Genomic DNA, 26,572 nt, shown 5'->3' with positions numbered 1-26,572 from the left:
GTAGCTGACAGTAGTTGGCGGTGTGGAGGAACTGCTGACACAGTTTTCACTGGGGCGGTTCTCCCTTGGGGCGATATGTTTACATTTGTACTGTGGTGTCCAAGATGGGTTCAAATGGTTCAAATGGCTCTGAGCACTATGGGACTCAACTGCTGTGGTCATAAGTCCCCTAGAACTTAGAACTACTTAAACCTAACTAACCTAAGGACAGCACACAACACCCAGCCATCACGTGTCCAAGATGGGTTTGACGTCATAAATCGATGAGCGGGTTGGTCCTGCTGGTAACGTCCCGCAATACACGGGTTGGGCAATGAATTTGTTGATTGTAAACTGGTTGACGTTTGCTTGTGTAAAACCCATTGAATGTAATTCATACTATGGAATCTTCAGGGGCAGGTATTCGATCACTATTCGTAGGATCTGTCCGTTAGTGGTTGGTGTGTGTAGATTGGGTTCAAAATGGTTCAAATGGCTCTGAGCACTATGGGCCTTAACTTCTGAGGTCATCAGTCCCCTAGAACTTAGAACTACTTAAACCTAACTAACCTAAGGACATCACATACATCCATGCCCGAGGCAGGATTAGAACCTGCGACAGTAGCGGTCTCGCGGTTCCAGACTGCAGTGCCTAGAACCGCTCGGCCATGTAGATTGGGATTTTTAAGATCTAGAAGAAATGGAATCTTTTCCTTTGATCCATTATGGTTTCAAAATGATACTTTATTTTATATATCGCTTTCACTGGGCTGGGGATGTGCTTCTCGAGTTCTGCGTTGAGTGAGAAGTACTTTCCTGTATGTTGTGTAGTAATTGGTGCTTCCTTGGCAGGTAGCAATTGAATCAACGTTGATAGACCAGTGCTGGGTGGTTGCGGTGATGCTCTGTCGTCAAAATGAGGTATTGTATCCATACTGACAGGTTCAGGTTGAAGTGTATCTTAATTGTTGGTAGTCAGCATCGGGAGTTGGCGTTTCTGGACGTCTGCCGGGTCCTGTGATTTTTTCCGTTTCCGTACTGCACGTTTGCGGGGCACCAAGTGAAATGGTCTCTCGTCCTCTTGGCGTTAGATGTCCCGGTCGTCCAAAGGGTGGTGAAGGGGTTCTGTGTCCGATGCAAGGGCGCAGTAGGAGTCCTGTCGCCATCGAAAAAGGCGTCGCGTTTGTGATCCGATCGCGTCGGGCAAGCCTGTCCCTGGCCAGCTGATGTCGCCGTCCGCGATCTTCCACTGTAATTTGATAACTTAGAGCAGTGTTAATGGTTGTGATGTATATCGGATGCAGGTCGAATTCAGTGAGTCCCAACGCCGTCCTGTCTGGTTCCGGGTCTCGAACGGTGTCGCGGAGGGCGCGGGCTGACTTGCGGCGGTCGGGAGATGGGTCGTCTCTTGCCGTCGTCCGCTGTGATGCTGGAGTGAACTGTTCAAGCAGCCGAGGTTGTCATGCTCAGGAGCTCTTCCTCCGAAGTCGGTGTCGTCTTAATCGACTGTCCTGCCGCTGTAGCCTGGCTCGTCGTAAGAGGGGTAGTCGGTGGGGCTGGGACCGCCGCACAGCAGTCGACAAACTCTGCGCGGCCGAAGCGTCCGCCAAGACGCGCGCATGCACTCCGTTCCGTCTTCCGCGGCATCGCGCTCTCGACTGACTAACACAATAATCCCCGCCTCTTTCTATACCGGCCGGTCTGCCCCTCGTGACTTCTGGTGGTCAGTTCCGCGTTACAAAGGAGTGTCCGGATACAGTTGACCAGATAATGTGTAAGTAGGCTGTTTAGGTTTTTATGTTGGTAACGCCATGTAGCGCTCTTTATGAAAATCACTGACTGTGCTGTGTGAAGGCTGTGGCTGGTTTGCATTGTTGGAATTTGCTATTGTAGTGTTGGGCAGTTGGCTGTTAACAGCGTGTAGCGTTGCACAGTTGGAAGTGAGCCGCCAGCAGTGGTGGATGTGGGGAGAGAGATGACACAGTTTTGAGAGCGGATGATCTGGACGTGTGTCCATCAGAGACAGTAAATTTGTAAGACTGGATGTCATGAATTGATATATATATATATATATATATATATATATATATATATATATATATATATATATATATATATATATATATATAATGACTTTTGAACGCTATTAAGGTAAATACATTGTTTGTTCTCTATCAAAATCTTTCATTTGCTAACTATGCCTATCAGTAGGTAATGACTGCAGTAGTTAGAATCTTTTATTTAGCTTGCAGTATTGGCGCTCGCTGTATTGCAGTAGTTCGAGTAACGAAGATTTTTGTGAGGTAAGTGATTCATGAAAGGTATAGGTTATTGTTAGTCAGGGCCATTCTTTTGTAGGGATTTTTGAAAGTCAGATTGCGTTGCGATAAAAATATTGTGTGTCAGTTTAGTGATGATCAGAATAAGTAAAGAGAGAAATGTCTGAATACGTTCAGTTTTGCTCAGCTGTTTGAAAATCAAATACCGTAAAGGGTTTACCAGCACAGTAATTCATAAATTTTTCTAAGGGGAAGTTTCAAATGTATATGCCTTACAAACAGCAATCCTTTCGTTGTTAGATGGTGATGTTCCAGAAACTGATCGCGTACACTACTGGATAATCAGCTGATCTGCCCAGTCACACAGTTCTTTCTCTCAGTATTTGTGCCGGATACAATACATAGTGCTTGATCGATTGGATCCCTAGTTTACTGACTGTGTAGTTACAAGAAACATCTTTTGCTCTATGGTGATGGTGACGAAAATTGAAGACTTGTCATCTGGCTTCCCTACAGGCAGGGAATGGGACGGAATAGCTAGACTTACATGTCGAGAGCAAGTTAACGAACATGCCGTTTGTACACATAAACATATACATCCACAAACACACTAGGCTTTCATATTTTTCCTTAGAACATATTGCCTCAAAATTAAATTAAAAAAAATAGTTTCTGTTCCTCAGTTCTGACCAAAGTTTTCTCTTGAAAGCCATATGCTAGGCCTGGAAAAATCCTTCTCAAATATTCCCAGTTGGGACTTCCTTTGCCCACTATAAGCTTGCCCGGTATTTTGCTGCAAAGTCCCTTACTCTCCAACGAGTCAATACTCGAACAAAAATTCCTGTATGCTGAATAAGTTCTGGTTCTGGCTCTAAGCACTATGGGACCTAACAGCCATGGTCATCAGTCCCCTAGAACTTAGAACTACGAGGGCAGTTCAATAAGTAATGCAACACATTTTTTTCTGAAACAGGGGTTGTTTTATTCAGCATTGAAATACACCAGGTTATTCCCCAATCTTTTAGCTACACAACACTATTTTTCAGCGTAATCTCCATTCAATGCTACGGCCTTACGCCACCTTGAAATGAGGGCCTGTATGCCTGCACGGTACCATTCCACTGGTCGATGTCGGAGCCAACGTCGTACTGCATCAATAACTTCTTCATCATCCGCGTAGTGCCTCCCACGGATTGCGTCCTTCATTGGGCCAAACATGTGGAAATCCGACGGTGCGAGATCGGGGCTGTAGGGTGCATGAGGAAGAACAGTCCACTGAAGTTTTGTGAGCTCCTCTCGGGTGCGAAGACTTGTGTGAGGCCTTGCATTGTCGTGAAGAAGGAGAAGTTCGTTCAGATTTTTGTGCCTACGAACACGCTGAAGTCGTTTCTTCAATTTCTGAAGAGTAGCACAGTACACTTCAGAGTTGATCGTTTGACCATGGGGAAGGGCATCGAACAGAATAACCCCTTCAGCGTCCCAGAAGACTGTAACCATGACTTTACCGGCTGAGGGTATGGCTTTAAACTTTTTCTTGGTAGGGGAGTGGGTGTGGCGCCACTCTATTGATTGCCGTTTTGTTTCAGGTTCGAAGTGATGAACCCATGTTTCATCGCCTGTAACAATCTTTGACAAGAAATTGTCACTCTCAGCCACATGACGAGCAAGCAATTCCGCACAGATGGTTCTCCTTTGCTCTTTATGGTGTTCGGTTAGACAACGAGGGACCCAGCGGGAACAAACCTTTGAATATCCCAACTGGTGAACAATTGTGACAGCACTACCAACAGAGATGTCAAGTTGAGCACTGAGTTGTTTGATGGAGATCCGTCGATCATCTCGAACGAGTGTGTTCGCACGCTCCGCCATTGCAGGAGTCACAGCTGTGCACGGCCGGCCCGCACGCGGGAGATCAGACAGTCTTGCTTGACCTTGCGGCGATGATGACACACGCTTTGCCCAACGACTCACCGTGCTTTTGTCCACTGTCAGATCACCGTAGACATTCTGCAAGCGCCTATGGATATCTGAGATGCCCTGGTTTTCCGCCAAAAGAAACTCGAATACTGCCCGTTGTTTGCAACGCACATCCGTTACAGACGCCATTTTAACAGCTCCGTACAGCGCTGCCACCTGTCGGAAGTCAATGAAACTATACGAGACGAAGCGGGAATGTTTGAAAATATTCCACAAACATTTCCGGTTTTTTCAACCAAAATTGGCCGAGAAAAAAAATGTGTTGCATTACTTATTGAACTGCCCTCGTACTTAAACCTAACTAACCTAAGGACATCACACAACACCCAGTCATCACGAGGCAGAGAAAATCCCTGACCCCGCCGGGAATCGGCTGAATAAGTTACACAGACATTACACACACATTCACATAGGCACACGATTTTAATTTTTGACTGGTACAATCAAGAACTTTGTCATAGGAACAAAAATAGTTGCACATGTGCTGTTACGAGCAAAGCTTCCGGAAGGTTTCCCTACGTCATCCAGCGAGTGTTCTTAGTTAGGAACTCCTTTGTCCCACTCCCAGTTTACTGCGATTTGGCTTGAAAAACAAAGTTCTACAACAGCCTCCCCTGCTCTCAGTAGAAGGGAAAGGAATATGTAAATAATATCTGGTTGTCTTCAGCGATTTTCTGGCACTTACTTAAGGCCTGTCCGACAGGAAATGTGTCTGAAGTTCGTAAGTTTTCTGCATTGATTCCTAAGTACAGTTGACTTAAGTTTGATGTTCGTTCAAGCACTTGCGCCGAGCTACTGGGCGGAAAGACTGAGAGAAATTTTCGCGGAGATACGACATATGATGGGTGAAGCACGAATAGAGATATATCAAAGGTGACGGCAGCCGGGACTGTGGGTCGTGACAAGCTCGTACGCTGGCACCATGCTGCCGACAGACTGCAGATAATTGAGCGGCCTGATCTTGATTTCGATCTCGTGCCGAGTATTACACGGGCAGCCAACGACGACGCAAAGGTTAGCGTGCCAGTCTTAATGAGTCAGTGACCGAGAGAAATATGTCGGCACATTTACAGATGGCAGGAGCCGTACAGATTTGTGCGACACGCTGTCTGCAGAATTATTGCGGTGGCCGATCCCAATATCGGCGTTACTCTGTTACGAATTCTGTCACCACCTTTTCGTTTGTGCGCAACAGAGAATAGTCTCGGTATTAAGACCAAACTACGGATTTTAATAAAGTGTATTGGAACAGTTTCGTCTGGTGTCAGCAATTCATAGGATGTGCGAAAACACATAATTTGTACTTGGTGCGATGGAGAAACTGACAGATCTGGTCGCAATAAACAAAGGAATGAGACAAATGTATAGTTTTCACGTATATCGTATCTACATCGACGATGTTAGTCGCAGATGAAGTTTTGAAGTAAACAATGGGCTGCAGATAAATTATTTCTCAGTATTAATATCTGTGACGATCTTACGCTGATTTCTAGAAAAGAAAGTGGTCATCAGGAGTTAATAAACTGAATAAACACGACACGAATTTTGTTGTTTTTGTGGTCTTTACCGAATGCGAAGACAGCTTTATGCAGGTCTCCAAGATGGTATATCCTGTGCAAGTATCTTCATTTCTGCGCAGCTACTGCAACTTACATCCATGTATGCCTTATTGTGTAGTCAAGCCATGGTCTTCCTCTACATTATTTATCCCACACGCTTTCCTCTGTTACGACATTAACTTTTCATTGATGCCTCTCGATGTGACAATCTATCCCTTCTTTTAGTCAGGTTGTGCCATAAATTTATTTTCTCCCCGATTAGATTCAGTACCTCTTCCTTTGCTATTTTGTCTTCCCAATTAATTTTCAGTAGCATCACGTTTCAAAAGCTTCTATTCTCTCCTAGTCGGTATTCTGTATCTCCACGTTCATTTCAGTACAACGCCACATTACAGACAAGTACCTTCAGAAAAGACTTCCTAACATTATTATTACGGTATTAATTAATACAAAGGTCAGTTAATAATATCATTTTGTTGTGTTCCTTTTATGTTGTGCCAAGCCGCTCTATTCAGGGGATCCTCCTTGCACACATCGCGATGTTCCATTATGTTTGTTGAAGTGGTCATTCCAAAATCGTCGTGGTGTGCCGCGTTTACATCTGCCACGTGGTTTCCATTCAAAAATTTTCTTTGAATTTCGATCATCCGGCATTCTCTACAAATGCCGTCCATACCGCTATAATGATTTTCTTTGAATTCTGTCCATCGCTATCTCAGTGGTGCTCATTCTATCTCTTATTTCAGTATTAGTTTTTTCTCGATTCTTGATATTATAGCGCTCCTTCGTAAATAATCCAGTTGCGCAGCTATTAACCGTGTTCTGAGGTCATCGTTTAAAATCCATAGTCCCGATCCAGAGCGTAGGACAGTTCCAACCTTTAGCCTACCAACTCTTGTCTTATTGTCGTTAGAAATGGCCTTTTTCCATCAAAACGAATTCATACACCCTACTACTTTTCTTCCTTGTTGTACACTGTATTTTGTTCTGTATTACCCAACCCCTTTTTGTCAATATATGCCCCTAAATATTTAAACTTTTCTACCTGTCTCATAACTGCTTCGTCATTGATGTAACCTTCAAATTTAGTGTCACTATTCGCACCAGCTATTTCGTTTATGTCAGACTCATCTGTAATCCTCATTTGTCATATTCCTGGTGTATGAGGAGTTAACATATTTTTCTGTTTCAGAAAAACTTTCTTTGTTATAACGAGTCTACGTTTTACATCCTTTGTACTTCTGCTATCGTCAGTTATTTCCCTCCCCAATTATCAAAACTCGTCTGTTACTTTCAATGTCTCATCCGTTAAACTAACTCCATCAGCATCGCCTGCTTTATTTCGGCTGTGTTCCATTACAGTTGTTTTACAGTTGATGGTGTACGTCTAATAATCACTTTTTAAAACATTATCCATTCCGTTCAATTGATTTTCCTGATACTTTGTCGTCTGCAGTAAAGTTTTTAGGGTACGAATATGATGTGAAAATTTCGGTGTAGAATGCTCAAGGTATTGATATTATATGTTGACTCTCAACTCGGACTAAATCTACGTTAAGAATAAAATAAAAGACGAGTCAGTTACTTCACATATAGTGCCTGTGACAGAGATATACAAAAGAAAATGAACAAGTTTAGTAATATTTTCGAAACAAACAGCAGACATATGAAGAATAAAACCTACGAATGTTTTATAAGAATTTTCTCTGCCACGCTGTTATATGGAAGTGAATCATACGTTGTAAAGGAGAAGCAAGAAATGCATATCCAAGAGTACGGAGATGAGTTTACTAAGTACAGTCAAGACATGTGAAAAACCAGACTGATTCCGAGATGTTGAAGTTGGTAATGAACTAAACGAACATACGTAGCATAAAAGGAAAGTTAGAAGGAAACAACAGGAGTTGGAATGAACTTTTATAAAGTTTGGATCACAATAGTTTACCCATAAAAATAAAAAAGTGCAAACCAGATGGAAAACGAGCCCTGGTAGACCGATGAAAATATGCGAATCAGAACATAATTATATATTTTTTCATTTTAATTAGAAATCGCAGTCCTCACAAGAAAGTCCGTATCGAAAGAAGTATAGCTATACTTCTCGTTATGGGCTGAAGTTCCAGAAACAATAAGTAAGCCTGTGCCTGTGCTTTTGAATCGGAGAGGATCAACGTTTATGCCCCTGGGAAATTTTATCGAAGTTCAGATTCGATTCTACACGAGCAGACCATTGTGCCACCTTAACGACAGCGGAGAAGTTTTTGGATTTCTCTTCGGTTTTTGAGTCCGCAGGTCGTGGTCGTGCGGTAGCGTTCTCGCTTCCTGCGCCCGGGTTCCCGGGTTCGATTCGCGGCGGGGTCAGGGATTTTCTCTGCCTTGTGATGACTGGGTGTTGTGTGACGTCCTTAGGTTAGTTAGGTTTACGTAGTTCTAAGTTCTAGGGGACTGATCACCATAGATGTTAAGTCCCATAGTGCTCAGAGCCATGTGAACCATTTTGATCTTCGGTTTTTGATATAAATCAGAACGAAGCTTCTGAACCATCAACGAAATTTGGAAATAAATTAACCACCCTATCCCCCATTCAAAAATCCAGTTACTCAAACCCACGACAAAGCGCAGTGAACTGTGAGATTTACCTACATCCTCACTTCATGCTTACAGATATGTATTACTAGGAATTTCACCAAGTCTGAAATTAAGTGCTTAAACATAACACGTGTTCCATAAGCACTTGACGATAAAGGATCGTAGTAAAAAGTGGATGTATTTTCGAAAATTTGTTATTGCTTTGTTGAAGCAGTAAGTAATTTCACCTTTCTTACACAGCACATTGTAAATAAATCACAACAAAGGATATTTGTCGAGCTGTCTCTGTGTTAGGAAGAAATGCAGTATTCGGTCGCTTACCTTCATCGTGGGACTCCACGTGGAACACGGACCGCAGCATATCCTTATCCATATGGTGGTGTATCTGAAACAGCAAAGAAAGCCACGTTGTTAGCCTATTTCAATCACGTGTTACACAGCCGATCTTTGCTCGTAGCTTCTGTCAATAATAAGTCGTTTCTAGGGTTATGAGAATTTACAATCTCTGCATTTTGGTGCTTGCAATGCCAGTCTTATTGAGGATTTTGATCCACAGTTATGAATTAACATGTAATTTATTCGCTCATAATCTGAAAGGCCATTATAGACAATAATCAATTTTTTTACACTAGAAGTGACGCGGACGGTAGAGATTCATTGCGTTATAATAATAATGTTAACAGCACCGTTTATCACCAAACAGTGTCGCTGATACGATTCAACCACGGTCCTTTGAAAATTTAGAGATATCAATTATCATACACAAATTTCGCGGAAGGTTCTACTTAATTGGGCTTTAATTGCTCTAAGACTTTTATAAATACCTAAGACCTACTTTTGCTTCTTGGTACTTACCGATGTTAATGTCTGTGCCATATTAGTTGTACCCATCTTTAACGCGGGCGGATAACAGAAGTAACTGCTGGTGAACTCTGTGCAGCACAGAGGCAGAAGACAAGCAGATTCTTTGAGCAACATATGCCAAGTACCCACGCCACCAGTTCTTCAGAACCTTGGGAACAAGATGCAGGAAGTGAACTAAGCAATGAGACGGCAATTTTTGTACTGTAAAGCAAAGTGGCTTTACTTTTTCGGTGTTGTAGAAAGCTACAAGGGAGATTGCAGTTTTTTACTTCACGGAAGAAACGTGTTATGGACTTTGTGAACAGGTAAAATGACATGAAAACAAGATGAGTCATCAGATGTCGATAGAAAATCTCATTTTTACTGTTTGCTTGAGAAAGGAATTAGTGTATTCTTTTTAATAGCGCCGGAATTATTCAGTAGGGCTGTACCTGGAACGCTACTTACCGAGATGAAACTGATTACTGCAGAATTTGCATTCACAGTTTTAGGATTATTTGTTAATCACGATGCCAAAACTGCTTTTGGACTAAAAATGACTTTGAGCTATTGAATCAAGCATTATGTTTTTGTCGTCCAACAGAGCACATTGCTTGTCAAACTTCAGTAATACTTCTGTGAAGAGAAATTGTGCTAATTTCTGCAAAAAACGCAAATGATAGGAAAAGTGGCTAATTATAAGCCGAAAAAAGCGAGGCGCGAGAGTGAAAGCAAGTTCTTTCGACTGCATCTTCTGTTAGCACCGAGAGAAAAAAAAATTCGACTTCAAAATATGTAACAAGAAACAATAAACACCATGAGTAAATTATACACTACATTCATAAAAAAAATCTTTTTTTTTATCTAAAAGGATCGAATTGTAGAAACGTATTATGTATGCAGTACGTACAGAGCCTGCGCTTATGATGCTTTGCCAATAAAAGCGAAACACATTTGGTGTAACAGTCTCTTAAACTGCAGTACACTTCATTTATACCTATGCTCTCCAAGCCACAAGCGTAACGGAGGATGTGTAGCGTTGTCCTTTCCCCGCTCTCCTGTTCCAGTTGTCAATGGTTCGCGGGAAGAACGGTCGTTAGTAAGCCCCCGTGTGAGTTTGAATCTCTTTAATATCATCATGTTCTTTCCCGAGATGTACGTACGAGCAAGCAATATACCGGTTGACTCTTCTAGGACTGTACGCTCTCGGGACTTTCACAGTAATCTACAATGCGATGGAGAACGCTTCTGTAGCAGCGTCTGTCACCACCAGAGTTGGTTTAGTATTTCTGCAGCACTTTAGCGCTTTCTTAACGAATCTGTAACGAAACGCGTTGCTCTTCTTACATCTGTTTGTTCTGTCAGTCCTGTCTGGTACGCATCCGCAGACTGGCGAGAAACATTGAAATATTGGTCGAACGGAGGTTTTGTGTTACCTCCTTTGTGGGTGGACTACACTTCCAATTGATCTAAGTCTGAAATTTGCCTTCCTTGCAATTAGTTTTATGTGGTCGTTCCACTTGAAACTGTGCTGTACGCATGCTCCTGGGCCTTTTATGGTGTGACTGCTTCCAGTGATCATACCAAAATGGGTCTTTCTGCCTATTTATGGGCAATACTGACACCTGCACCAAACGTCGATCCGCTGCAGGTCGTCTTGCCTTTTGCTGCAACTTTCGAGAGTTGCGACTTCTCTGTATGCAACAGCATCATCCGCGAAAAGCGCCATGGAAATTCCGACGTTATCCAGAAGGTAATTTACATATACTATGAAAAGTAATGGTCCTGCAGCACTCTCTTGGGCTACGATTTCTTCCTGTTGAAAATGGCATGACGCGTTCTTTCGCCAGAAACTCTTCAGTGCAATCCCACAGCTGGTCTGATATTCCGTACGCTCGTACTTTGTTCATTAGGCGGCAGTGCGGAACCGTATCGAAGGCCTTCCGGAAGTCGAGGAACACGGCATCAAGATGGACGACGGTATCCTCTGGTTTCCGGGAGTCGTGAACGAACAGTACGAGCTGGGTGTGACACGACTGTTGTTTTCGGAACAGGTGTTGGTCCCTACAGAGGAGATTTTCGGACTCCAGAAATGTAATCATACGCGAGCATGGAACATGCTCAAAAATTCTACAACAAACCGACGTCAGAGGTACAGGTCTATAGTTTTTTGCGTATGTCGGGCGACTCTTCTTGAAAGCGGAAATGATGTGCGCTTTTTTCCAAGCGCTAGGAACGTTTCGCTCTCCCAGCGGTCTGCGATACTCTGCTGTTAAAAGAGGAGCAAAATCTTTTGCGTACCAGACATAAAATCGTTGTTGGCCTCCGTAGCTGACGGCTGCCTCCCATGCGGGTGTCCCGAGTTTGATTCCCAGCACTACTAGGAAGTTTTCCTTGGTGGGAAGACTAGCAATGGCGCGTGCTGAGACCCATAATGCCAACTGAGGGGCCTCTAGACCGATTAGTGGCGGTTCCATGGTCCGGAAACCCGAAAACCACCCGGAGAGCCCCTCCATACAGCATCCGGCGACGCCATTGGCGGAGGACGACATTGCGGATTGCGGGACGCGATTGGCCCATTTAGGGTCAGAACGCGGGACTTTTCCAGATATTGTGTGGATTCGTATCACTATCCCGTCAGTTTCGTTACGAAAGGCTTCAGCTTTTGTTGCGCATTACGTTCTCACGATGGGATGCAACTGGGCGGTCCGTACCCGGAAAACGGAACTGTGAACTGGAGTCTGGGACGCCCTGCCTGGAGCGTCTAAGCGTAATTTCCTGGAGTCGCCGGCGCTGACAATGGCACGGGACAAGCACCTTATGTTTTTTGAGGGAGGAGCTCACTGCCGTATCGACACTTTCACTGGGCTCTCAGTTTCCCGCGCCTCGTGCAACACGACGGAATTTTCTTGTCGTGTGTTCCGCTGCGGCGCCGTCGCAGACAGTCAGTACTGGGCGCTTGTCCATTGTTATGGCGGCTCTTTCTGAGAACACCACTAAATCTGTGTCGATTTTCTGAACCGAAATTGTTACCATTTCCTTGTATCTTGCAGTAGCATGTGCCGCGACTGCTTTTCAGGTGGCGAGGCGGGCAGGGTGAACTTCTGTAACACAGGGCGCTTCAGATAGAGTGTCCGAATTCACAAGACTATATTTTGAGCTTCAATAAAGATAGAGACTTCGGTTTGATTTTAATATAAGCATCGAAACTAAAAGTTTATCTCGACGCAGTTTGTGTAGTTGCCGGTAGATTTTTCCTGATAAAGATAGCTTGGTTGTTCAAAAATGGTTCAAATGGTTCAAAATGGTTCAAATGGCTCTGAGAACTATGGGACTTAACTTCTGAGGTCATCAGTCCCCTAAAACTTAGAACTACTTAAACCTAACTAACCTAAGGCCATCATACACATCCATGCCCGAGGCAGGATTCGAACCTGCGACCGTAAAGGTCACGCGGTTCCAGACTGTAGCGCCTAGAACTGCTCGGCCACTCCGGCCGTCTAGCTTACTTGTTCATAACCCACTGTGCGTCGATTAAAGACGGCGATAACACGCCAACAAAAGGGTTTTTTCTCTCAGTTTCAACAGGTGCAACATTGCGCCTCCTAAAACTGAAGGAGCGTACTGATCTTTGACTGCGAATCTTTGAATGAAGGACGACGCCGCATAGCAACAACAGTGAACGCAGTACTCCAAAGATGCTCCCAAAAATAAGAGACGACTTTGACTGCCGTCTTCATATTCATCATGTGTCCGGCGGAGAATAAATACAAAGTTCAGTATTAAATGTAACTGTGAAAAGTATCCCAAGGTTGCTTGTGCATGCATGTAAAAGATACACTCTTGTAAAATAGAACGATTCTTTTGAAAACAAAAACCTTTCTAGTGGTACGTGTAAGTTAAAATTCACCGCAAGCTCTATCTTCATTCAGGTATAAGATATAGCGTTGTGGTTCAAATGGCTCTGAGCACTATGGGACTCAACTGCTGAGGTCATTAGTCCCCTAGAACTTAGAACTAGTTAAACCTAACTAACCTAAGGACATCACAAACATCCATGCCCAAGGCAGGATTCGAACCTGCGACCGTAGCGGTCTTGCGGTTCCAGACTGCAGCGCCTTTAACCGCACGGCCACTTCGGCCGGCTATAGCGTTGTGAAATCGGATGAATCTTCTTGAAGCATCCTATAGTTTTTTTTTTTTTTTTTGCCCGTGCTGTCTGCCTCCATCGGTTAACACTTAGAACATCTAAGCCGAACGCTATTACACGTCTTTTCCTTTTTACAGAAACTGGATGAAAAGTAGCCTTCAATTACACCGCCTGGTGCTACAAATCTGCTCGATTACACACATGCACTACACCTCACTACTCTGAAAATTTGTTAGTATGTTACGTCCGAGTTATGAGCCCTTTTGTTTCCTGGTTGTACCATGCTTTAAATATTTTAACACGATTAATGCCATGTCAAAAATGAAAAGTAACATTGATTCAGTTCTCATTAAACAAATCACTTTAACTGAAGGTTTATTAAGAGTATTCAACAGTGCACGAGGTGACTCAGTACATCTCGGCACTACTTAGCTCAAAAGAGGGGAGTTCAACATCATTACTCTCGGTCCATAGTGGCCCTCTTTAGATATGTCAGGAAAATAAATCAAATACAACTACTGGACAATCTACATATTGTAAACAATAAATGATAAAAAGTATTTATTTCATATAACATGAGCTTGCAACAAATGCGAACATTGCAGTCCTCAGTAACAACAGGCCAAGTTCTTGTTATTCAGCGCTACACCACACTTCCTAATGACAAAGATACTTGACAGTATTATTCGACATAGCCATCATTCCTCTGTACACAATGAACGGAAGGTTCTAACAGTCTTTCAATTCCTCGACGTTAGAAATCCGACTGTTAGTCACGAAGCGATTCGAAGATCGATGAGTGAAAGTCCTTATCGTTTGAAAATGTGTGATTACCCCGAATCGTTTCTGCGATTGCCTGGACATTACCGTCTGTGCTCGATGTCGATGGCCTTCCTTCCCGGTCGGCGCCAGCCACGTCTGTGCCGCCCTTGTACGTTTGTTGGTACCATAGCACTACGACTGTTCGCGGTGTTTCATCTGGTCCACACTCCACCAGAATTTCACGAAGAGTTGTACTGTCCCACTCCTTCAACTTTGGAGTACGTTTCCACTTGCCGTGTCATTTCACTCCCACACTGTAGCCTCTGATGCATCTGTTAACTATACAGAAGCTGAAGTGTGTCTGCAGGAAATCCATTACAAGTACTTCCTTCTGTGTTGTTCTTGTTGCGTAATGCTCTTGGCGTGCGACGACATATGTAACTAACTTTTTGAAGCCCCCTCTCACCTCCCCTTGGAATCTCTCACACACGATAGACGTAATGTTTACCTTGTTTGCCAGCTTTCAGCTATCTTGTCAGGCTTCATCTTTCCAACTATTTGTGGTGGTTTATCTCTCTCTTAGCCATTAAGATCTCGTAGCCTATCTAACAGAGTCGAAAACACCGAGGCGACTGACGGTTTTGGGAAGGCCAATGAGTCAGGATAAAATTCGTGCAGCAACATGTCGCTAACAATATTTGACTATTGGGTGACCAGACAGCGGACACACCGGAGGTAATCGCTCGCATCAGCGGGCGAAGATGACTTGAAAACAATTTTATCTTCAGTCACAGTCGTACACAACTTTAACAGCTGTTACCCGTTTCGAAGTTTAAGCCGTCTTCGGTCAGCCAGCCCTGTTGTGATTCTTGATCCAACTGCAGAGCTAAAGTGACAATTACTGCAGGCGACGTCCGCAGACGGATGGAGAGCCACGAGAGGGCTGGCCACCTGAAAATGATACGGACCTCGAAACTGGGAATGGCTGTGTGAGTTGTTCGCGGTTGCGACTGAAAATGAAACTGTTTAGCGACAGGTGACAAACATTGACGCTCCACTTTCAAATGATTAATTTAAATTAAATATGAGGTGGTAAGTTTCGGTTGTCGAATATTATACAGAAAGATGTAGTTGTCAATCCCTATGAATGCATGTGCATTATCTTCTTTCGATTTCTTTGTCCAGTTTTGCATCGATGTGCTTAGTAGATAACGTTATTCTTCAACATAATATGAAGATTTGATGTGTATATACTATTCTAAAAAGTACAGTGGTTTCTTTCCCAATAATTTCTAATATCTGACGTTAGCCAGACAGATGATACTTGTTATACTTAGCCAACTCATTGTTCGTTATTACGTGTAATACTAGCACTACCGAAGGGGTGGATACATCAGGGAACTTGATTTCCACACAATCTGTATCGTAACTGAGATGAAATTATCTAACTGCCGGCCGACTATAGATTGTTGAAAACATTTATGAAAGGATAAGAAACGATGTGCTGCTTCACTTTACCGGCAGTGATGGACAAACTGAGCTACACCTCGCACAACCAATCACCAGCGGACAGTTTAATTCACATCTATTTCCTGCGGTGAACACTCGAATCAAACTCTGTCTTTCGCCTCATCAAAAATCCTCCGCCATCTTCTCCGTCACCTTCACCTATTCCCAGATTAGAAATATCTTTTCTGGTGTTATCGAACCATATTTGTCCTGTTCTTCCCCAAAATCATACTCCACACGTTTTCTTTCAGCTCTTTTCGTACAATTTCTGCGTCTCTTCAGGTTAAATACCAACACCAAGACAGTTGCCTTTGTTTCATTTGTGCTACTTTGTCCCATGTTCTCCTGTGACTCTTCCACAGTTCTCCATTTTTAGTTCGTTTACACGCTTCTTTTTCTCTAATAGGTACACTTTATCTGCTGAGATTTGCGTTTTCAAAGCTCGTAAGTTTCCTTTCCGTAATTTGGGTTAACATCAATGTCTCAACTACATATGAAACTACTGGTCAGTGTAATGCTTCGTATAGTATGGTCCGGGTTGTTCTGGAAAGAATCTTGCAGCTGAGTGACTTACCAAATGCAAAACGTGCTCTGTTGCTTGTTTGGACCCTGGCCACTGTTTCATGATGCATTAGCTTTCTATGATGTAATGGATTCCTTTGGTACGTGAAGATTTCTAAGGCTATTTGATCGCTACAGAATTTGCTGTTAGCCCTGCTGCTTCTGCCAATAGTGAGGTTTTTGGTTTATTTGCAGGCCGTCTTCTGTAACGTTCTCTGTTAACATTCTCACTGCTGTGTGAGCTCTCCTTCATTCTGTCCTATAAATACTACGTCATCAACACAATCTACAATAATTATCTTTCCACCTCGTCGACTCCGACGTTCGACTTTGCCGTTTCCCTCAACACTTTCCTTAGGACCAAATTAAACACAACTGGGAAAAGACTGTCGCTTTGTCGGGCTATTTACTTTAAACTCAAATTCCTCTGGCATTTCGCCATTTACCCTTCCTCTGCATTTTGAATTCTGTATCCTCGCTTTTGTCAAACTCAAAAGAGATTTTAGCACACATCACGACATCGCTTTTCTTTTGATAGTCTTATATCACTAAAGTCGACAAAAAGGCGTCTTTTTTGAAGTATCTGACTTGTACAGGGTGTACATACCTCTCTTGCCTCTTACAATTGTGGAAATAATTTTTCTAAGGGTTCCTGAATGGAAATTTTTATTTGGACATGTTGCAAATGTGGTTAACAACTCAGCTAGGAGACAAGGGAGTCATGGATCATGTATGGCTAGAGCAGGATTGAGCTCCAGCAGATTTTGCTCTTCTGGGTCGTGACTTCCCTGATGAACAATTTCGAGACTTTTGGGTTGGACGACATGTCCAGCCCCATTGAAACTCCCTCCACGAAGTCCGGCCCTTGCCACGCCAGACAAATCATTATGGGGAATAATCAAGTCCCAAGCGTTTCAACATCTAATGTAGAATTGTACAATACTGTTAAGCAAGCTCTTCGGAGCAGAACTGAAACGCTCTGCAAGATGTCAGAGAGGGCATCACCGCTTACACATCTCTAACCCGATGACTGTGGACAAACATATCCACTGGATACATATTGGGAGGTTGAATTAATTCTGTCTGTCAACAAAGAGAGGGCAGCAGTGGTACTAGCGCAGCATAGCGGATAGCGACACGTGGCCTGTTTAAGAGTAGAAAAATTACGCTTTCAGATCTGCGTGCGACTTTGCAGTGGCGTGAAAAGAACATACCTGTTTAGTGCTTGGAACGTGTCGGGTTTTGTTCTAACAAAACAACATTTTGGGAAAGTGTCAGTCTTCTCCTTTCACCTCAAGAAATCTGCTGCGGAAAGTCATCGTTTGCTACTGCAAGCGTATAGGGAACATGCTCTGTCGCGAACAATCTGCAGAGATTGGGTCCGACGATTCAAAGACAACGATTTTGTAGCGCATGACAAAATGCAACCTGATCGGTGCGGTGTACCGTGTCCCTGTGCAACCGGCTCAAACGATGAGCGCTGAACGCTACGAAGCACAAGTACTTAATCTGAAGCCCGCCCGGTTAGCTGAGAGGTCATTGTACAGAAATAAACATTTGTTCAACATACAGCGAAATATAATACAGGTGCCCAATAGTTTCATTTGTAACTACGACACACTGTTCCGAACTAGGGTTAGAGGGATGTGCAAATGGTTCAAATGGCTGTGAGCACTATGGGACTTAACTTCTGAGGTCATCAGTCCCCTAGAACTTTGAACTACTTAAACCTAACTAAACTAAGGACATCACACACATCCATGCCCGAGGCAGGATTCGAACCTGCTACCGTAGCGGTCGCGCGGTTCCAGACTGTAGCGCCTAGAACCGCTCGGCCACCCCGACCGGCCTTAGAGGGATGTCGTGGACTTCTTGGATACTGTGCAGATTTGTTGTTGTCGATTTTTCTCTTGTAAAGCCTTAATTCGTCGCATATGATCAAACGAGATGCGTGTGAATTATAAATCTCAGTCTGTTCGTACTTTGTGACTAGACAGAGTCAGTCGAAAGAAGTCGCTGTCTGAATACTCCCCAGGTGATGCAACTTTGACTGAAGCAAGATTCTGGCCTTTCACGACTGTTTACAATATTCCGACCTGGCCGGCAGATCTAGATTTGGCACGTGTGCGTGTGGCGCAGCCGTAAAACTGCGCAGTGGCTGTGGAGCGATAGTGAGGTGGCGGTGTCGACCTCTTGGGGAAACTGCTCCGGCGGAGTCCTGCCGCCGCCGGGCCAGTGCGCGGCGGGCGTGTCTCGTGAAAGTGTGCAGGCGCAAGGTCGGCGCGCCACGCCGCTGCGGTTCAAGGGCGAGCCGCACCGCGCCGGGCGGACACACGGCCCGAAATCCGGCGGCCGCGGGCGACGCCCCTCCCACGGGGGTACGGGCGCGGTCCGCTTCACGATCGTGACCTTTAATAACAGGCTGGCTGTGTACAAAGAATCCCGGCCGCAGGTTCAATTTCCGACTTACTTAAGCCTCGGTGGCTACACCACGCCCGCAACGGCTCCGTTCAAATGGTTCAAATGGCTCTGAGCACTATGGGACTTAGCATCTATGGTCATCAGTCCCCTAGAACTTAGAACTACTTAAACCTAACTAACCTAAGGAAATCACACAACACCCAGCCATCACGAGGCAGAGAAAATCCCTGACCCCGCCGGGAATCGAACCCGGGAACGGCTCCGTAGCCGGGGTCAGTAACGAACAGTTGCGTGGGGCGCTCGAATCGCAGCCGGCCGGCTACGGTGCTGGTTGCGTAGAAACCAATACTGGGGAGCTCGTACGCTGGCAAGTGGCATATCGGTTGTAGTCGACAGTGGAACCACAGAATTTTTTTCTTTAATTACACTCGATGACCACAAAAATTGTTAGGCTATCGGTTTAGGTCCGTAGCGGCCATCTTTAGATGAGAGGTGGTCACAGAGCCATTTCAGATCTGCTGTGTGGAATCCTCTTTCTTTCTTTCGCTTACGCCATAGTCCCGCAGCGATCGCAGGGTCGGCGTGGTTACAACGGATGTGGCAATGTTAGTTTTAGAGATGGCCGGATGCCCTTCCTGCCGCTAACCCGTATCCCCCAGGACGGAATCAGTCTAACCCAACTGTCTGCGTCTAGTGTAAATCGTGAAATGATGCGGACGTGTTTCAAATGTCTACGACGCGTGTAACTGAGGCGGAACGTGGGGACCAGCCCGGTATTCACCTAGCGGGATGTGGAAAACCGCCTAAAAACCACATCCAGGCTGGCCGGCTCATCGGCCCTCGTCGTTAAACCGCCGGGCGGATTCGATCCCGGGCCGGCGCGCCTACCCGAGTCCAGGAAGCAGCGCGTTAGCGCTCTCAGCTGCCCTGGCGGATGCTATGTGGAATCCTCATCTATGGAAAAATCTGTTTCTCTCAGACGTTGTTCCTCCGTTACCTGAACATTGCCCTCTGTGGTCCTCCTCCTCGATCAGCATCACCCGTGTTTGCGCAGCCTCGGTGAAACTGTCGACCGAACGCGACATTGCATTTCGTCTATATACCGCCAGAATTTCATGCTATATCTCTGTGCAATTTAGACGTGCTGCTGGCAAGAACCCTTTCTCGCGTACTTAAGCTTTGCAGAACCTGTACACTAACTGCGTCATTTCTGTCGCACGCTGTCATCAGTACCGCAGCAGAAGTGTGTCTGCACGATACTCAGAGCATGTACAGTCTCCAGACTATGCGGCGGTCTTCTTGCGCAATGATCTTAGCGTGGGTTGACATGCGTCATGTACCTTCTGAAGTCCCTACATATTACTGAATAGCAACGTTAATCTACGTCTGCATGGTTACTCTGAAAATCACACTGCTTAGGAGGGTGATGATACGGGGGTTGCCCAGAAACTAATGCACCGCATTTTTTTCTTCAACAATTCTTTATTGAACAGAATGAGAAATGCACACACGAAAGAATTGTGTTTCATCTACACCCATCTACATCCATCCCGTTCTATGGCCTTCCTCTAGCTCGAAACAAGAACGTGTATGCCCTGTCTACTAGTGCTTGTCCTGGTGGCGGAGCCAGTGCTTCACTGTGTGAATCACCTCCTCATCGTCCTCAATTTGTCTTCCACGAATGGCATCCTTTAATGACCCAGACAAGTGGAAGTACAAGGGGGCTAGGTCAGGGTTGTCAGGTGTGACAGCCGTGGTTGGTCTCCGTGATCGCTGCAAATCGTGGAGCTCCGCCGAACCGCCTTCTGGCGATGTCATCCTCCGTGCGCAGCGATCAACTGTACTTCTGTCGACAGCAGATGCTCCATAGACTTTGCACAAGCGTTTGTGAATATTCCGCACAGTTTCTTTCTCTGCAGTGAGAAATTCAATTACGGCACGTTGCATGTAACGTACATCGCCTACATACACGATTTTGAAACTATCCTGCGGCTACACTGTCGGAAGTGACGGAAACTTGGCGCGCTCACTCAGGATACTTCAAATAATACATACCTAACGTTTCGCATTCGTAGCGAATGTTTTCGGTTGAGAAAAAAAAAAGCCGTGCATTACTTTCTGGGAAACCCTCCTGGAACCACGTTCAGACTGTTTCTCAACCGTTCCTGAGTCGAATAACATGTTGCGGGAACGAACATACATATTTCCGTTCGACCTCAGATTTCTCTCAGCTTAACATGACAGTCTTTTTGACTGAATCAGTGAAATATTTTGGCATTCGGAGGAGAAACTTAGTTACTGAAATTTGCTGAAAAGATCTCTCCGTAACGAAAAACGCCTTTATCTTAATCATAGACAGTTGCATATCGTCACACTCTTTCCCCTGTTTCGCGGTTACAAAGTGGCCGGTGCTCTTCTTTGAACTTTTTCGATGTCCTCTGTGAGTCCTATGTGATAGGGATCTCATTACGCAGCGGCAGTACTCCAGAACACGACGGATAAGCGGGTTGAAGGCAGTGTAGTAGATTTGTTACGTCTAAGTGCTCTGGCAATAAAACTCAGTCGTTGGTGCGCCTTCCCCACAGCATTTTCTGTGTGACGATTCCATTTTAAGTTGTTCGTTAGTGTAATCCCTAGATATTTGAAGTAAACGACAATCTCTTAGTTTGTGCGACTTACCTTGTAACCTAAATTTAATGGATTTTTTTGAGCACTCGTGTGGAAACCTCAGACTTCTTGCGGTTTAGCCTCAGTTTCCTTTTTTCGTATCATACAGCTATCTTGTACATTCATTTTGGAATTCTTTTTTGATGTTCTAATAACGTTACTAGACAGTAAACGACAGTATCATCTGCAGAAATCTAAGAGGGCTACTTAGACTGTCTGTTAAATCGTTTATATAGACTAATAGCAGCAGAGGGCCTGTAGTAAGTGGGATCCCTTCATGTAGGTACATCATTCTTATTGGCTAACGTAAGAACATTCGTTTTCGAATCCGATAGCGCGTAAAAGTCACAGTAAAATTTCCTGACGCTTTTACATGCAGGAGAGCAGATGTATGGTTACTTTTGATTATTTATGATTTGTGGTTTGCAGAACACTTACTTCCGTGGCAACGTGTGTTACGCGTGAAGTATGTATAAGGGACGTACCGGAAGTTAAATGGTCCAGAAACATATTTTCATTTTTTTCGTTTTGGGGTCGGTGCACGTAGTGTTGCGCGAGAGATCGTCCGAAGCCGTGCGATACCAGCCGGCTACCGGTTCCACAGCGGCCAGCTCCGTGTCGTTCGGCGCTGACCACTCCAGCACTCCAGCGCGATGACGTAACTGCGGCCCTGCTGCTGGCAATAAAGTTACACCGCGCCGCCGGACAAAAGTCTTTCTTTCTCTGTCCTTTTTGTGGACCACTTTTTGCGCAACGTTCGGCCGCCGCCTGTCATGAATGTTACGCAAATGTGTGCATGGAAATGCTTTCCGCGATTGAATCAACAGTTGTGGAAGTGGGTTGGGGAGCTGGCGGAGAGCCGTTGTTTACCATCCATTAGCCAACGCCCAGTGCTCGGACAACTGGCGCAAGCTTTAATTCACGCCAAATGTGTAGCAAGCGTCGTCCTTCTCTGACGTCGAGGTGATCTGCTCGGAGCACATTGCTGTAGCGGATTATATAGTGCCATACGTGACGATAAATGTTATTTGCGAAAATTGTGGCTCCATTCACATACACGCAATAGTAAATGAAGTTTCCTTCGTCTCCGAAGCCGGCCGGAATGGCCGTGCGGTTCTAGGTGCATGGATGTTTGTGATGTTCTTAGGTTAGTTAATAGTTCTAAGTTCTAGGGGACTGATGACCACAGCAGTTAAGTCCCATAGTGCTCAGAGCCTTCGTCTCCGACAAGTGATTTCTGAGCCTGTCTATTATTTTGGTATAGTGAAGGCATCCTCAAAAACGTCTCCCCCATGGCCGGAAAGAGAATTGTCACTGTCACAATCATTTAGCAATTACAAAACCTCTCACTTTGGCGATTTTATGGATCTATTAAATAATTATCTGAAGTAAGAAATGAATTTACAGCGATTCTGAGCTTTGTAGCGGAAGTAATCTGAGGGGATGTGAAAAATTATGAGATATTTAAGATGGTGTGGTATTTCTGTAACTTAATTAACTCCGTAATGAAGTTCATTCTCACAGTGATCTAATTATAAAATTTTCCAGTGTTTATTCTGGTAGGGAAAATATATGTCAACCAATCTCAAAATGTAATTTAAAAGTAACACAAGCTACTTTATAATGTAGATAACTTGGCTTATGTATTGGAACTGGACTTGAAAACAGTAATGCGTCTGTGGTATGAAGCGGGTGTGAACTTTCCGAGGTATAAGTCTTTATGTATAAGAAATGAAATTGAAAAAAGAAACAATATTTACGCCACATAAAACGAAAAAGGACGCTGACGACCTGTTTCTCGCTAACGTTAAACTGAAGTGAAATCTCGGCACCAAGCCTCCTTACGGTGTTACGGCTGCATGGTTAGTTGACAAAGCTTACAGTACAAACATGAAGAAAGTAAATGTTCAAGTCTGTCACTTTATGCGCCACAAACACACTATTTCACTCGTCATACCGACGTCTTAACCAGAAACACGATCACAGAATTAAGTCAGGTCATACGATTTTCGCATTCAGTCATTAAACTCCAAATTAAAATAAAATTTTTTAAAAGTGAATGACACAAAAATACGTACATGAATCTTAGGACTTTTGTAGTGTCCGAACGCGCATCCAAAGGCGGCAGTGAAATTTCCTTTCGTTGAAATGAAATGATCCTACAGCTTTATTGGCTGCAGACACCATCTGGGCTTGCTCAACCACCAGGTGCATGTCTTTCTGTCTGACGCCACTTCGGTGACCTGCGCGTCTTTGTGACGAAGATTAGATCAAGTGATTTGGACGAGACAAGCACATAATCTCAAAAAATCTCACAACCAATCGGCAATTGAACCCGGGCCCTGACATCTAGCGACAGCTACGGTAACCACTAGAGCATGTGGTGCGAACTCCTTTTCGTTCATTGACACTTGTGTCTCGGCAATTTATTTTATTACACTGGCGAAAGCGCAGATTGACAGTTTTAATTATTGTCTAGTAGTCACTTATTCGGTCATTTACGTCGGGCTTCATAAGTACCAGAGTTACTGGTGGATCAAAATGATGCTCCCCATAGTATGATAAGCAAACCATGAAGAATTCCCATTATGCTCCTACCTGCACTTTCACCGCCATTCTTATCAAAATAAATATCTTACAAAACGATGTTAATAAATAGGCAGTTTTCTCTGCCAAGATCCTCTACGAAATATAGTGAGGGTCGCTTGAACTACACTAACTCGTTCGAATTCTGCTGGCGCAGGACATTGTCATCACCAGCAGTTGACAGGGGTGGACAGGAGTTGATGGCGTACAGTTTCTGATCACCAAACTGTGTGCCGGTATCCTCCGTTAAACCCAAACCTGTTCATCGTGTCTCAAGGAGAGAAACCACTGTTGATGGCGATCTGACCGTCGGATGGGCACGTTAAGCTTGGCTGCTTCTTTGGTCTATCAAAAACAGCCAGACTGAGTTTCAGACACTTTTCATTTCACTTGCGTATCATCCAGATTCTATCTTTTTAATAGAAAACAGTGTGTGTCTGTATCAGGCTTACCACATAACAATAGTCATTCAAAATATGAAACCATTAGACAAGGGTTGCCCCAGGGCTCTATTTTAGGTCCTTTTTGTTGCTCCGATTATATATTAATGACCTTCCATATGCAGTGTCACAAAATGCAAATTTGTCTTCTTTGATGATTATACACGTATTGGTATAAAAAACAGTACCCGTGATCTCACCGAGCAATCAGCTAATGTAAATGGATTGCCACTGAATTTTGACAAGACCCAGTACATACAGTTTAGTACCTCACAAAGAATACCTGACCCTATAAGTATAATGTATTCAAACAATGAAATTAAAGCTGTAGACAGTGTCAAATTTTTAGGGCTACAAATTGACCATAACCTAAATTGGAGAACTCACACTCTAAACTTAATGAAACGCCTTAGTTCAGCTACATTTGCAGTACGTATGATAGCAGAAATGGGTGATGTAAAAATGAAGAAGTTAGTTTATTCGGCCTACTTCCATTCACTAATGAGTTATGGAATCATCTTGTGGGGAAACTCCTCTCACAAAGAGAACATTTTCAAAATGAGAAACCAGTCATTAGAATTATATCTGGTGTCAGTCCTGGATCATCATGCAGAGGCCTCTTTAAGAAACTTGGTATTCTAACTACTACTTCTCAGTACATATACTCATTGATGTCCTTTATCATTTCCAACATGTTTCTTTTTACACAAAATAGTGCGAAGCATGATTATAATACCAGAACCAAAAACAATCTGTATAAGGACTATAAGAATTTCCTGTTGGCCAACTCCTTCTACTCCATCGATGAATATCTTCACAAGGATTATAGCTCATAACTCTGTCTACATTAAAGTAAAAAATAAATAAAATAAAAAAAAACTTTGACTCTTTCCACACCCCAGAGACTCTTTTCCAAGGTATCCATGGAAAACGATAAATGCAGTGTAATGTAATGTAACAAGCACAACAGTACGCTGCACAAACACTAATCACAGTCATGCAAAAATAAATGTGCAATAACGAATTGAGAATCGTTAAAATAAAAAAATAAATAATCAGACAAGATTAACGGTTTTGGAGTTATACTACGATCAACTGTCTCTCGTGGAAGCGGATATTAGCCCATTCTAAACGAAGATGTTAAAAAATCTGGTAGTTCCGTTGCCAAATTTACTTGCTACTTCATTCGCCTTTGTAAAAGGCAACTTACGTTAAAATTTCGTAGTTTTTATGGCAATGTTGCAGTCAGACTCATATACGAGGGCGGTTCAGAAAGTAACCTCCGATTGGTCACAGTGCGGGTTGTGGGGGGAGTAGCAACGCCATCTGTGCGTTCACGCACTCAACAGGTCAGTCGGCATCAAGCCGTGGTCGAGTGAACGTCGTACCTGCGCTAGTTTAGTTTTTGTGGCAGTTTGAAATGTGTGCTGCAATAGAAAACCCCGCCAAATGTGAAGTGCGTGCTGTCATAAGGTTTTTTACAGCCAAAGGATATTCTGCAGCAGCTATTCATCGTGAGCTTTGTGCCGTGTACGGACCAAGAGTTATGAGTGAAGGAGTTGTCCGTGAATGGGTACGTTTATTTAAAAGTGGACGAGAAAACGTTCATGATGAAGAGAGGAGTGGTAGACCATCATTGGTGACTGACGAATTCGTTCAGACAGTTGATGCAAAAGTTCGTGAAAATCGACATTTCTCAATGTCGGAGTTGTCTACTGGTTTTCCACAGATTTCTAAGACTCTCTTGTACGAGATAGTGACAGCAAGATTGGGTTACCGTAAGTTCTGTGCACGATGGGTGCCCAAAATTCTTACCGACCACCACAAAACTCAAAGAATGGCCTCTGCATTAGACTTTCTGTCACGTTATGAGGACGAAGGAGAACCATTGTTAAACAAAATCGTGACCGGTGACGAAACCTGGATTAAGTACGTGAACCCTGAGACAAAAGAACAATCAAAGATGTGGGCACATTCAAATTCGCCTACCAAACCAAGAAAAGCCTCACAAGATTTTTCTGCCAGAAAACTGATGGCAACGGTGTTTTGGGATGCCAAAGGGGTGTTGTTGGTTGAATTCATGGAACGTGGTACGACCATTAATCAAGTACGTGTACTGTGAAACAATAAAAAAGTTACGACGGGCTATACAGAACAAACGCCGTGGTATGCTGACTTCCGGTATCGTTTTTTTGCACGATAACGCCCGTCCTCACTCTGCTCGCAGAACAACGGCCCTTCTTGAGTCCT

General features: G+C 43.9%; 1 protein-coding gene across 3 annotated transcripts in view; it reads right to left on the bottom strand.

The window, feature by feature from the left end:
* Positions 1 to 26,572, bottom strand: part of LOC126194703 (A disintegrin and metalloproteinase with thrombospondin motifs 16) — a 504,959-nt gene that overhangs the window by 268,292 nt on the left and 210,095 nt on the right. For all 3 annotated transcript variants that reach the window (XM_049932938.1, XM_049932939.1, XM_049932940.1), the window contains exon 3: positions 8,705 to 8,768. In XM_049932938.1, coding sequence (XP_049788895.1) covers positions 8,705 to 8,768 — 64 coding nt within the window. The remainder of the gene's footprint in view (positions 1 to 8,704; positions 8,769 to 26,572) is intronic.

The sequence above is a fragment of the Schistocerca nitens genome, chromosome 7, assembly GCF_023898315.1.
Source record: "Schistocerca nitens isolate TAMUIC-IGC-003100 chromosome 7, iqSchNite1.1, whole genome shotgun sequence".
In the NCBI taxonomy this organism is placed as follows: domain Eukaryota; kingdom Metazoa; phylum Arthropoda; class Insecta; order Orthoptera; family Acrididae; genus Schistocerca; species Schistocerca nitens.
This window is presented reverse-complemented; position numbering and strand designations above follow the sequence as displayed.